At 38.6% G+C, this 14,810-nt stretch overlaps 1 protein-coding gene and 1 non-coding gene across 2 annotated transcripts in view; one reads left to right on the top strand and one right to left on the bottom strand.

Annotated features, from left to right (window-relative positions):
• The window catches only part of LOC139733663 (spliceosome-associated protein CWC27 homolog), a 51,046-nt gene that overhangs the window by 33,934 nt on the left and 2,302 nt on the right, over positions 1–14,810 (bottom strand). Inside the window, exons 2-10 of the mRNA XM_071644477.1 lie at positions 12,667–12,876; positions 11,469–11,612; positions 10,862–10,960; positions 9,876–9,976; positions 9,183–9,335; positions 8,548–8,721; positions 7,705–7,817; positions 6,847–6,959; positions 5,642–5,811 (exon numbers count right to left, since the gene is read on the bottom strand). Coding sequence (XP_071500578.1) covers positions 5,642–5,811; positions 6,847–6,959; positions 7,705–7,817; positions 8,548–8,721; positions 9,183–9,335; positions 9,876–9,976; positions 10,862–10,960; positions 11,469–11,612; positions 12,667–12,876 — 1,277 coding nt within the window. The remainder of the gene's footprint in view (positions 1–5,641; positions 5,812–6,846; positions 6,960–7,704; positions 7,818–8,547; positions 8,722–9,182; positions 9,336–9,875; positions 9,977–10,861; positions 10,961–11,468; positions 11,613–12,666; positions 12,877–14,810) is intronic.
• On the top strand, positions 6,246–6,318 carry Trnas-gga (transfer RNA serine (anticodon GGA)). The gene has a single exon. It is a non-coding gene; the product is annotated as a tRNA-Ser (tRNA).

Below are 14,810 nucleotides of genomic sequence, written 5' to 3'. Positions count from 1 at the left end.
TGTATTAGTCCATCCACACTGTGTTTTTTTCCCTAAAACAAAAGGAGATAGAGTGAAAAACAACAACTGTGATTACTCCTACAGATTGTTTCCGTAGAGTCCTAGAAATCTAAAAATTAAAGCTACACTTCGATTCACTTCACAGTGTTGTTTATAGTCTATGCTTTGGGTTTATTTTACAATATGGAAGTCTTTTTGACAAAATTTGTTTGTTTGGGGTTTTTTTCTTCAAAATTTGTAGGCAATTTTGTCTTGTATGGCGATTAAAGTGGAAAAAAAGATTCTGGAATAGACAACAAAGGGTTGTAATTTGTACCATGCTGTCCAAAATAAAAGCACAGTCTTCAGCCCACATTGTATTTGATTGTGAATTTTTATGCTCTTTGAAAATAGTTGAATGGTTTTGCTCTTTGCAACTTTTTTGTAGTGTCTGCTCTAGAAGAGAGAATCTCTGTCTTCTTGTACGGCACTTTTTGCTGACTATTGTTAGTCAATCAAATTATTCCTTTCATGAATAACAGACACAAATTGGATTCTCATCCCTATGTAACACGAATGACTTTAAATCCCTACATATCATGCACACCAACCTTCCATTACAGAGTCAGTTTACCCTTAAAAGCCAGCCCAGTGTGACAGACAAATTTTTGTATTGGTGGTTTTTAAAGTGCACATTGTTATTTTTAAATGTAGCACACAAACTAGGCAGGTTATGAATACACAAAATAGCAAACAATAAAGCAGAGGGCTTGCAACCACGTAAGCACTTCATGTTGACGTCAATTTCACATTTAGCCTCTCTATACTTTTGCAAGTTCATTTGTATTTAAAATTCAATAGTGAGTACATGTATATTACTGCATGCATTGTGCACTGCCCTTGCAGCCAAGGACTCGAAGGGTGACCGGTGTGGAAGATCTCCATCAAGACTTTGCTACTTTCATGGCAATAGCTAATCAAATTTGATGAGCGGTTGCAAGAAGCGCCCTCTAAACCCCAACCAAGGGACAACTTAAATGTAACCTATTCCTGGCAGACATGTACTTAAAGCAGCTTTAATCGTTTATGCTGTGAAAGGCAGCACTCAATTTACGAGGGTTAATGGCACACTGTTAAGAGGTAGGGGACGTTTACGTCTCCCGAGGCATGGACACTTTGTCAGTACTGCGAAATGCAGAATGCTGATGAAAGCCCTTGGCAAGTCGGGTCTCAAGGATACAGCATGTAAGTTTTCTCTTATGAACGCAAGTGACCTATGTAAACACACATCTGCACTAATGTTTGACAGTCACTCCTATAATGAGTGGAAATTGATCAGTGTCAGTGAGAGGAAGATGATTTTAGTGAAGATTCTTTGTCTGGGTGTTATTATCATAATGATAATCATCTCTTTTTTTTGGTCTTTTTCTTCATTTTTCTGTCAAGCACGTGACGGGAGGTTTATGGGAAGGCAGGAAACACATGGGACACAAATCAGGAAATTGTTGAAGGGGCCGGAGTCATCAAACATAAAGACAGAGAGAGAGATAGAGAGAGTTCGAATAACTGGCCGAGGTACTCCCACCACTCAGGCAAGGCAGGTACTACAGGATTAAACATGGTAACAGGAAGTGCTCAGTGGCCGAACCAATCGAGTGTCACAGAGGAAATTCCCAGGCCAATATTATGAAGCGTGGGAGGGCAATGTGGCGGATCCATGGGGTGGGGAGGGGTGCACGGTCCCCATGTATTTTTTTTAAAAACAAAAGAAATAAAGAAGAAAGTGTCAGCCGATGAAACCCGGAAGTGGCACCAGAAATATATTTTGCACTCCCCCCCCCCCCCCCGACACACTTTACGGAATTCCTGGATCATGCCCCTGGGGCACATGAATTGGAAGTAGGGGGGAGGGGGAGGGAAAGAGGGATGCTAAAAAAAATGTCTATATGGCTGGCATATGAAATTGAAGATCACAATGCAATTCTTGTCAGGAACAGGAAATATGTCAAGAACTTATTCTCATTTCTAATATTCACCTTCAAAGTCTTGTATCGTCACTGCGGCGACAAGACCTCGTATCTACAAAATGTCAAATGTTCAGGAGAGCAAAAAAACATGGCAGCTAAAGCACTGTATCATATGGGAAAGCCTTTCCTTTGACATGCTGTGGTGGCTTCATTTTTGGGGTAAGACAGCGAAGACTTGGACAGGACATCAATTAACTGATTATCTGAAAATTAATTTCAAAAAGTCATTTTCATCAAAATTTCAGATACGAGGTCTTGTTGTCCCAGAGACGTTATGTGTCAGATAAGCACCCACAAAATGATGTCACTGTGATATTATTGCCAGTGCTAATTGCTTAAATTGTCTAACATTGCATGCTAATGAACTGCGACATCCTCTCGATAAGATGCCATAAACATCTTCTTTATCATTTGAAATGTCATCATAAGTCTAAAACTTTCGTGACAAAAACATTTTCTCTTTGCTTCTGTAAGAGATGAACCATTAAGCATTATTTTATTGCTCAGTGTCAAAGAGAGAGGAAACTACTAGTAATTCATTTGATAAACAAGAAAAAGATTTTTTTCTTTTGTATTTTCAACTCAGCTTTTCAAAGAGGCCACCATATGATGCAGTGATAAGGATAATCTACTGTCAAACAATTCTGTGCCCCTATTTTCCCAGCCTTTATGCTGTTTTTCCTCCTTTATACATCTCACTTGAAACAACTTGCCTTGTGTGAGTTGCTGTCTAAAAAAAAAAATATATATATATATATATATATGTTTATTTGGTTTATTTCTTTGGGGGGAGAACAGATCCTTCATGCTACAGTCACAAATCATCTGTGTGACAAATAATCAACAGTTGAATTTTCAAATGGCTATGTGAAGCATGAAAAAAAAAGAGGAATTTAAGCAACATTTACATCATGATCTCCATAAAGAGGACTTAGGTATCAAAGAAATATATATTCTGTCTCATATTGCTAAATGTAAAGAACTTGCTCAGTATAGGGACGGGGTAAGGCAAATATCATTGTCACTTTAAACCCTTTTGAGTACATGGCTTAATTTTCCCACCAAGACTGTGCGAGTCATTCGAAAACAAAAAGGGCAACGTCCAAGTGAAGACCAAAAGACGATGAAGCGAAACAGATGGACGGAAAAACGGGCATGGGACCTCAGAAACGAGGTCAAGAGGGAACCGACTGGATTCCTTTTGACCTGAATTCTTTTCCTCATTAGCCAATCTCAAAACTGCCACTATCCAACCCACTGTAGCTGCAGCTGATTATTACCTATCTACCATCCTGTCAGTGTTTGGCCAGATGCTCAACCCATAAGACCCTAATGATAACAGCCTAGTACCAGTGAGCTCCATGGAAAAAGAAAGAGGACCCATTGCATAATCAATCAGATCAGATCCGACGCAGACCCAACGGTCAACAAGTGGTCACCTCAGATACCCTGTATGTGCTGACCATGCTCCATATATCTCTCAGTCATCTCATCCGTCACCTGGGGATCTCCAAAGTTTGCGATAGAGAGTTTAAAGAGACAATCCCTGTTATGCCTTGGGTGGCATGCACATGTAGTGAACAATCCATGCAAACTAGCCTTGGGTCTACCTGCATAGAAAGTTATCACTACATATGTAGTATATTTTGTGGTGTTTTCATTTTCACAAAATCTGCAAGTTGACTGATTTTCACAAAACTTTACATCCTGCAAAACTGGTACATCCTGTAACAAAAACGCCCTATAGTTCAATAGGGTATTGCTCCACGTCGGAAAAAACAAACAAACTTTGTTCCGAAAAGGGACAACACTGATCTTTTTAATTAGTTGTGCAGTACTCAATGGCATGCGCATGAATCTAAGTGGTGTTTGGAAAGCATGCCAGCTTTCGTCTTGTAGGTAAGTAGGGTATGTTCCTCATGGAAGCACAACTGAATTCAAAGGGAAAGTGAGGAATGCCAACCATCCTCATATTAACTGTATCCTTTGACAATTTCAAGTGGGACATATTAAAGATTTCCCAGTTACCTGTTGTTGACGATTTTACCTTTTTTTCAATCACAGTGAACATCCGTCTCTCTCAAAAATATTAGTTTTAGTTCATTTCAAGCCTTTTCATGTTTTTACTTAGTACAGGCTTACACTTCACACTTTAAATCAACTTGCAGTTTAGCACATCTACATCAACTTAATTCTGAATATGAGATTGGATATTATTGAATAATCAATAGCAACTGTACTTTAGGGGAAATTAATCCCAATAATCCACATACTAGAATGTTACTAAACAGCTGCAAATTTGTATGGGGGAGGCGTCTAGACCCAGTAAAGTTTGACTATCGAGGAGTGGAGAAGCAAGAAATTTCAGAATTAAACTTTACACATGAGCAGATAAAGGTCATTCAGACCAAGCTTGTGCAATTGATGAGTGGATGTGAAATTTGAAAAACTGGATAGATCTTCATGTTACAGATATTCATGCATGTACGGTAGTACACTATGACAGCGGGATTGAGAAAGTAAAGTTTTGCCATGGCCTGAATTCTCTGTGTATATGCACTCCAATGAGAGACTGAACCCCTCGACTGAACCTGGCTGGGCCCAGGCCTTTGATGTACATGGAGTCTAATTGCGATTATGAAAAAATAAAAGATAAAATAATGCCTCCGGCACCACTTTGTGGCGGAGGCATAAAAATCAGTATCTAATATGTTTACCTTAATACAGGAAATGTTTTGTTTCTATAATTAAAAATATCAGACTTCAAGTGAAACGAGATTCATACAATGACTTTCTGACTTCAAACTCAACTCATGCTTTGATTTACTGGAAGCTAAATGTACAAGTGTACCTGCTTACACTTTTTGTTCTTACTGGAAATCAGAGGTACTTGCAAAAAGTGACTTCTAACCTATCAATCAGGATTAAGTAGGAAAGCAGACACACTCGGCAAGATATGTTTAGATTGCTTTCCTGTCTTTTGCAAACCACTGTCCTTGATGAGAATGATGAAATATCAAGCGAACAAACTGCTACAGCTGTATTTACTCACCGCGACCTTCAACTATCAAACCGCATCCTTTTCCATCACCACAAAAATGCCTCATTCCAAAATGCTGTTACTGAGAGAGTGCATTCCTACTATACTGATGTATTTTTACTAATGATATACATAAAAACAGTCTAATAAGGTTAAGGTGCATCAAATTTTTGGCATCTATTGCAAACTCAGCTAGATTTTACAGGTTCATAATGTCTTGATGTTCCAGGGCTTGTTTGTTTTAGTTTTTTTTTTTCATTTTATTTCTATTCTGAAAGGCAAGGGCACCTGGAGCCCTTTAAATCTTTCCATTCACAAGAATTCAAAGAGATGTGTGTCAACATTTAAGGGACATTGACTCCTTTCTTGACACTGAAAACTGAATGTGCATTTCTATAATGTACGAGTCCAATGAAATAAAAAAACAAACAAGGATTTAAACAAAAAGAATTCATTAAAAATGGAACAGAGCAAACAATCATGCTTTAAATATTCATGAAAGCAGGAAGGAGTAATGATATAGCAGATGGTCACTTGAAATATCTGCAAAGATTCTTGGGGTCCAAAGGGGTAAATACAAACACTATAATCTTACCAGTCATCTCCAATGTCGCCTTCGTCCTCCTTCTCCCTATCGTCTTTCCCATCCTCCTCCTTCTCCTCGTTCTTCTCCATCTCCTCCCCTCTCTCCGTCTTCTCGTCCGGCTTCTTGGTCAGCAGCGCCGTGTGGAGTTTGTTCTGGAACTTTGCCAGCATGGCTAGTGTCTGCATGGTAGTGGCAAATGAATGCAAAGTAACAATATATTGGCTGTTTATTGACATACCTTGAGATGGATGTTTGTGTAAAGAATACAGCAACAACAACGATAGAATGAAATAAATAATTGTATTTTGAGGTGTGAGGTTTATGAGTATTTGAGATGTACTTTTTTTCATTTTTTTTCATGGTTTGTGATATCATTAATGCGTATTGAAAAAAATAGAATTGATGGGTACTCTGGTACGTACTAAGTACAAAAGTCATCAATCAAACGTTGCGTCAAGACTGCCGGAATGAAATCAATATGTCAATGAGTACCACACAACATTAATCATCTTCAAGGTGTTTTTTTTTCCCAAAAAATTTCATGAAATTGAATAATTACACAGTACCCACTGCATGCTATAAGGATTAGAACCAACACTTGCTGTTGGGTGAAAGCTTGGTGGTCTAGTGGAGATGACGCCTGTCTGGAGATCAGGAGGTCGCAGGTTCGAATCCTGCTCGAGTATGTACGCCCATGACTTCTTTTATCATGGCTAATACTAAAACACTGATCAATTCAGTGCTTATTCACGTCGGTGTAGGGCAATTTGTCAATCAGTTGCAATGAAAAGAAAATTATTCACCTTGCTCTGTTTTTCTGTTGAGAGGATTTACAGAGAGGATTACACCTACTGCAGCATATAGAAATATGGCTACTCCTCTAAAAGGATCACTGGAATTTGACAATGTGAAATTCACCGTTTCCTTCATTGAGTAGATGTTGGCAAGGTAAGAAACCTCTAGGTGCTAATGGGTTTAAAATAGCAAAGTTAGCAACAATCACCTTTATATGTTTATACTGACAACATATTTGGCAGGTGTAATCCAGCCATGCACTGATAATGGATGAGACAGAGAGAAAGAAAAAAAAATGGCTCTACTGCTCTCCATGTAACAAAACACATAATTGCTTATTGATATCAGAATAGTTTAACAGAGGATTTCATTTCAAATCATCACCAGTGAGGAAAAAAATTCCGCAGATAAGTACTCACCTGGTCTTCTCTGCTGGACCCCTTCTTTGCTATACTCTTCTTCATGGCTTTAAACTTCTTCTTCTGCGCATGGAACTCAGACAGCTCATCTCCACCCTGCGATTTGCTTTCGTCTGCAAAAAAATCCAAGAATTCCACAATTCTTTTTGAGCATCTGATTATTGTTTCATCAGTCCTGAATTATCCAGTCCTCTTTTAAATTCCCACAAAACACACGATTGCTATAGCAGACCCAAATAATCCAGATGTTAAGATAATTTTGCTTGGGAGAGTCAGCTCAAAGAAAAGAGGAGACCTCAAACTGCAGATCAGTAGCTTTGATGTTGGAATCATTATAATATGATGAGAAAGACTTCAAAGAATGTCTGAACCACAAAATAGTCATCATGGTCATGCAAGCAGGATGGCACTTATACCATAATTTCTATTTGTTTGTCTGAAAGAAAGAAAATTTCAGAGAAATCAGTAAACTACACAGAAATTTATCTAATTCTTAACCCGTTGAGGACGGACTGATTTTGTTACAACACGCATTTAACGTACACACTTGCCAGTCACCCGTGTTTACTCGGGACTCATTGTCAAAGGGTTAATATCAGTCAAGATATCAGAAAGGGTGAAATCTCTTACGGCTAAAATGTCTCAGGAGTAAATTTCTTATTTTAAAAAAAGGAAATTTAATACACTGCACAAAAGTAGATGTTCAGTGTACTTTGGACTGGCATATGGGATATATTGTACAGTAGTGTTACAAATACTCCATAACAAATACACACAGCTATACTAGTATTTGATGGGTGACTGTTGGCTACAATGTATGTTATCTCCAAAATGACTTCTAAGAATATATTTAGATACCATTCTCCTCTTTGTCATTGTCTTCCTTCTTGCCATTCGCTTCTCTCTCCTTCCTCTTTTTCCCCTCCCTCAACTCTTTCTGAAGTCTCCTGGATTCTTCCTTCAGCTCTTCTCTGTCGGTGAAATTGAGAAGAAAATAAATCAACTAAAACCGTCAAGTTAAGGCAAGCTCCTCCTACTAGTGAGCAGGTCAAAAAGAAAGAAAAGTTTTGACACAGAAGAAAAGAGCCAAAGAAAAGGTCAGGAAGGCTGATATGGTAAATGTAATTGCACCCATCTCCTGATGGAGGGTTACAATTCTAAAACAAAAAGTTTATACAGCTTCTGACTCTTCTCTTTTTTTCCCCTTCTTCTGGTTATTATAATTTCATTATTATCACCAGCAGCTGCATCAAAATCACTATCATGACAGCAGCATCATTGTTATTATTGAATAATGGAGCTAACAGAGGTAGTTCACAATTCTGGATTTCTTCTTCTACTAAAATCAATGTCTACACATTACAGTCAATTTTCTTGCATACATGTAATGTGATCATGTACAAATGTATATAAACGTATACATGATGCCATGCAGATATCATATGATACAGGTTGGCTGGGTACAGCATACATCAAAGTCATTTCACTTTATTTTCATTATTGGTGTCATCATCAACACCACCACCAACATCACCACAACCACCATTATCATCATCATCATCATCATCATCATCATCATCATCATCATCATCATCATCATCATCATCATCATCATCATCAATGACACCACACTAAAACAAATATCATTGAAAACACAGACACAGCAAAAACTATGAAGATTATCTAGCAAACCAAACCCACTTTCTGGACATCATCTGATCCCTGGGCGTGGCATACTCTTGCTCTTTTTTAGGGTCCTTCTTGTCCTCGGAGAGCCTAGCTCGGACCCTGTCTGCCATCTCCTTGGACTCCTTTTTTTGCTCCTCTTTTTCTTTATCCTCCTTCAGATGGGATTTCTCTGTCTTCTTACTCCCTCTAAATGACATTAAAAAAATAGAAAAGAGGAGGTATGTTTCTTGAAGCACAAAACACAATGATAATTCAATTCAATCCAATTCAATTTATTTTCATATTTCTCAATGAAGGAATGTACATTAAATTGGTAGATGGGTTGCTAGCATCAGCAAAGTGACATTACGCTAAAGACTATCAGTAAAAATCCCCCCCCCCCAACAAAAACAAAGTATACATATATTCAAGTGTTAAGAAGTATGTACACACCTAGCTTAATTGCTCCAGATGTGGTTACAGCCATGAATTTGTAATTTCCAGTGCTCAGTTAGTACAAGAAATAGAAGGCATTACAAAGATAAAAACATACTAAATGTGACCCTTTCAAATGATTTTGTTTTACCGCCATCTCGCAAGGCCCCATTGAGTCTGTTATTCTTCAAGGTTTCAAAACACCACCAATCCCCTGCTGGCATCAAACTCACTGTTCCTGCTCCACGGCTGGCACCGAGCTCAGCCTGGGGTCATCCACCAGGTCATGCATACTCTTGCTCTTATTCTTCATGGCCTGGCTGGCCACAGAGATCTCTTCCTCATTCTCCTCCGCCTCCTCCCCAAAGGACAGCAGGCTGAAGTTCCTGGGTGGGTGGAGGATGGATTTCAGGAGGACTTATTACTACTGGCAATTTTCAGGCATGGGATGAAGTAATTTTTGGAGGCATAACATACAATTGTATATAAATTAGAAATTAGATTAGATTCTGAAGTGAGAATATCCCTGTTACAAAATGTAAAAGGCTTGCATTGGGAGGTTACGGAGACAGTGTCCTCGTCTGTAAAATGAAGTGGCATCTGTGAGATGAGAGTAGGCTAGAGAGTGGAGTAAAATCAGATACCCAAAAAGAAAACTGCATCCACTGAAATGTCTTTGCATCATCCAACACAAAATCCTTTGGTCACCTCATAAGTGCCACATTAAGCATTAAATCATAAGACATGTAACCTTTCACGCACAATGAATAAACCATATCTGAAGCCTTCTCAGTCGTACACTGTGAGCTATGCTTGAAAACAAGACTGAGCTGGTGACATTTCTTTCCACGTTAGTAGTATTCTTCTTCTCAAACAACAATGACATAATTCTATTCACGTCTTGTGCTAAACATGCTGGGACTTACTTTGTAGCCTTTGACTTGCTCTTCGATTTCTTCTCCTCCTTATCATTTTTTGATTTCTTCAGCTGACGAGGTTCAATATCATCAAAGGGGTTTGCTAGGACCTGGCAAGACAATTGGATGTGGTGAATCAATATGGGAATGTGGCACATTGACTATGTCACACTTGGTGATGTCTAATTTTCTGTTAGAGTATGACACGATGATGTAATTTTAACCCGTTGAGGACGAGTCCCGAGTATACTCGGGCAAGTATCTATGGGCAATATGTGTTATAGCAAAATCAGCCCATCCTCAACGGGTCAACTTCACCTGAAACAACATTTTAATGAAATCTGATGGCACTTCAGTCACATAAAAGTGACCTAAATTCTGAGCAACAATTCTAAATTATATGGTAAATTGTTAATTTTGATAACAGCATTGTAGTTTCATTAATTTCACATTTGTCCAAAAGCATAACTGGGAATTAGGGGATTAAACTTACCTCTAGGGGTAAGGAGAAAAACTAGAGTTTAGGACTTTTTATTTGAATTCATATCATTTGAGAAGGTGATGATTTTGGCATGAAATACTGGATGAAACAATACACGACTGGTAGACTAACCTGGACCCTGTTTCATAAAGCTGTTCATAAAGTTATGCATGACTTTACTTTACAAATGACTGGACTATGAAGTGCCAATATGTGTGCCCGTTTGTTTTTTTCTTTTCCTTACGTTTTAACAAAGTACGACTATATGTCAATACTTCATCTAAATTGAGGCCAAAATACTTTTTCAACTAAAAATGTGTGTTAAAATGTAAGAATAATCATTATCATCTGAAATTTAAACTTTAGCTATTGAAATAAAAAAATGATTGGGAAACCTACTTGGCCTGCCATATTCAAGTCATTTGTAATGTCATGCGTAACTCTACGAACAGCTTTATGGCCTCACTGAGTGAGAACAGAGAGGAAGAAAGGGAATGTAGTTCACTTCACATACCTGTGCGGATTTGATCTTTGGTGGATAGAGCGGCCTGTCATCTTCCCCAATCTCAACCTCTCCAAGCTTCATAGCATTGAAGAGAGTGTCACCTACAATCTGTACGTCATTGGTGTAAAGGTGTTTTAGTACCGGGAATACACTACTCTGAACACCATGCAAAACACCCTAGAAGTTACACTCCTCATCTGTGCATCATCATACGCACCTTGTACACTGGGAATTACACCACTGTGAATGCCATGTGCCACATCCCTAAGGTATCTATGACTGTCTCATTCACAAGTTTAGTCTTTGGGGTACTTTCATGGCAGAGGGGATATATATGTAAGGACATAAGAAAATTTGGAAATGGTAATCATTGTCTAAGTATACATATACACATGACAGAGCTACAAACTTGTCTGCAATAAAATCAATGAGACTGAACTACAAATGTAAAGAACTCAATATTCACAAGTACTGTAACGTCTAAAAATTTATAGGCTATATATTTGAACACATATTGCAAGGCAGGCATGCTATCCTCCTGAAAGATAGTTAAATTGCAATTTGAGTTAGGTATTTTTACACAGTCGGCCCTAAATAAAATCTATAAACTGGTTACCTTGCCAAATAAGGTGTGCTTGTTCCGCAGGTGTTCACAGGGACCGAGTGTGATGAAGAACTGGCTGCCATTGTCATTGGGACCAGCATTTGCCATGGCGATGAGGCCTCGCCTCACAAACCTCAGTCTGGAGTGGAACTCATCCTAACAGCACATGGATTAAAGTGTGAGGATAAAGAGTTTACAATTTATGTGTCTTGAGGTTGCTACATGGAGTCCCAACACCACAGTGCACCAATGGCTACAGGGCTACCAACAACAACAAAAAAGAAAAAGACATTTTGACGGCACAAATGATATGTTAATACTAAACATGCTATAATCCATATTTCTCATATCAAAATCTAATTTGCTGTTAATCTCTGATGAAGAAAAAAAAATATCATAAAAACATATAAGCTGGCAGCTTTCCAATTATCCAATATCAGCTGTGACTCAGTACAGCAGAAAGGAGAGCAAGTTACAGCTGTAGCTCAGTGAACAGCATGTCTACTTTATAATCAAGATGTTCAAGGCTTATTGAGGTTAGTTAGGACAGTATTGTGTATCTTTAAATTTATGAGGCACTGTCAGTAAAACATACAATTGTAAATGTATATCATACACACACAGCCTCTTCTCTAAATGGGTAGATGATGCCCAGGCCAAATCACATTCCATTCTTCTTTTTCTTCCCAATATGTGAAGAAATTCCCTATGAAAGGTCCTTATCTTACATCCTATCTTGACAAAACTTCTACCATTCTGTTAATTTGTATACAAGTACTCTGTTTGTTTTTGTTTTTTTTCAAAGGCAACTGAAATATCTGTCTGGTCTTTGAGGGATCCTGTTACTGTACATCTCATGCATGCAAACAATTCACCAACTTTGTGTGAAGAGCAGGATGCAAACCAAGCAAAGTGGTATTCCAGCGCACAATAAACAAGTGAACTATACTAACTTTTGGAGGCTCACTCAAGAAGAAAAAGAAGGAGAGAGAGAGAAGAAAAAGAAAAAGAAGAAGAAGATGATGAAGAAGGAACAAAAGCAGGAAGGAATATGTCATAAATGTTCAATGACCAAAAAAAAAACAAACACAAAAAACACACACACACAAGAAAGTACTCTTTTGCATCTGTGTTCCGTGGCTAAAACCATCCTTTGCTGTATAGTGTGATTTGATCTGCTCCCTATTATAGGATTTTATATGGGCAATACCTTGAAAGGATGCCCATAGATAGACTCTCCTCCCTCTCCTGTCCCCGTAGGGTCTCCACACTGGGCCATAAAGTCCTTGATGATGCGGTGGAAGATGGTCCCATCGTAGTAACCCTCCATACACAGCTGCACAAAGTTTCTGCATGCCTTGGGAGTCTCCTTGGACCACAGCTCAATGTCAATGTCACCACAGGTGGTCTTCAGTAGAACCTGGGTTCATAATGCAAAGTTCATGGGATATTCATTAAAAAACAAATGCAGGATCGATGCACTGATTTGCATCAATTCGGTCACAACTGATACATTGTCTACTTCCCTCGATCCCCCTTTCCCCGGGGCCTTTGCCAGTGTTGAAATGCATTGATCTTCCGTACCACAATGTCCACATGAACTGATTATCTTGCTTGCGTGTATGTACATCTTTAGATTTCTCTGCTTCTTTTTTACTTGCTCTGTTTAACATTAACAAAAACAAACAGTAATTTGATAAAGACTGAATGCCTAAAGTGATATTCCATCATATAATCATAAGTTCCAAACAATCACAAGTGAAGTGGGCCATGGGAGTCCTAACAAGGTTACAATGACTGTATGCTTAATGCTATGACATGAGGTGTATGACTATGAGTACGAGTATAGCCAGGTGCCCGCACCTCGTCAGGGGCCCGAATACCGTCACCCCGCTTAAAATCGTTTTGAGCGCACTGAACAAAAATGTATGCCCGGGACTGTGTTCTGTACGCTTGAAACTTGGCAGGACTACCACAACCAAGCAAATTGTGGTGAAAACCGAACAGTTTTTCGCGAAAATCTGAAATTTTAATAGGGCTATAGGAATACGTGTTATACAGTCAAACTCGGATACCTCGACGTCGGATAAGCCGAATATCACTTATTTGTACCTCGGGGGCAAAATGAAAGTCCTGATTGTTCCTATGGAGTTTCCGTGTATTAAAATTCGCGTAGCTCGAAAAAGATAACTCGAAGTTCGGTTACCTCGAAGGGAAATCTAATGTCCCGATCTTAATTAACTTATTGTTTTTCCCAGCATGTTGCTCGAATCGAAATTGTAAACATCACTCAGCATCTCCGATTAAGCGCGCGTGGACAGCGAAGACATGTCACAAATGTTTTCACACTCGATTGTAAATATTCTGAGACCAGAACAATCGCGCGCCCAAGAAGAAATACCTGATACACAGCTGACAAGGAAATCCCCAACACCGACCAACACACGTACATGGTATGCACATAGCACCCGTGCCAATGGAGTGCTTTACGAGAGCACTACGCGCTGCCCCATCATTTGCTTTTCTTTAACCACTGTGTTTTGATTTTTGATCGAGACAGTCATACCGTGCGCGTAGATTTCTCAACCGTCGGGGCGCACCTGCTTACGTTGACAGTTATATCTTTGCCATTAATCACGCTCCACTGTCAAAACATCAATCTCCCTCGTAGTGCCTTTTTTTAAACTATTTTTTTTTTTTGCCTTTCACGAAGTTTACTTCCCCGAGAACGCAAGCACTGAAACTTTTTTTCTTTCCCAGCAATGCGATTATGAAAATCTGGAAGTGTAGGCCGATCACAATGAAGAATAGAATTCACAGGGCTCCGCACTAAGTTTTATCGGGCCACCAATATCATTGATTTTTATTTTCTGGTGGTCGAAAGTAAAATCTGGTGACAAAAAAAAAAATCAGGAAAAACATTAGAAAAACTAAATCGGTCCTACTAAACATAGACAAATTAATATTAAACATTATTGAAGTGATACAGATGTCCATGTCTAAAACAAATGAATAGAAAATTCAATCATCTTACTCTGTGTTTAAAGATTTGACAAATACATGTAGGCGTAGCTATTATTATAAAAGTTGATGCCCATATATTGAGGAGGTCTAAACTTACGTTTGAAATGAGAAAATGGGAGCATTTGCTGACAGCATCCGACATTTGTTTTAGCATTGTAAAAAGCCGACATTTGTTTTAGCATTGTAAAAAGCCGAAAGTTACCGTTATTCATTTTTAAATGTAAAAGCAAACAACCGACATTCATTTTAGATCTTACGGAGCTGAATACTATCCTAATCCATTTCAAAACGTGAAAGCAAACATCCGCTATTTGTTTTAGCATCTAACTG

This window comes from Diadema antillarum, unplaced genomic scaffold, assembly GCF_040938485.1.
Source record: "Diadema antillarum isolate AM-2024a unplaced genomic scaffold, OU_Dant_1.0 seq00000486_RagTag, whole genome shotgun sequence".
NCBI lineage: Eukaryota > Metazoa > Echinodermata > Echinoidea > Diadematoida > Diadematidae > Diadema > Diadema antillarum.
The sequence above is the reverse complement of the archived record's forward strand: the minus strand, read 5'-3'. Positions and strand labels throughout refer to the sequence as shown.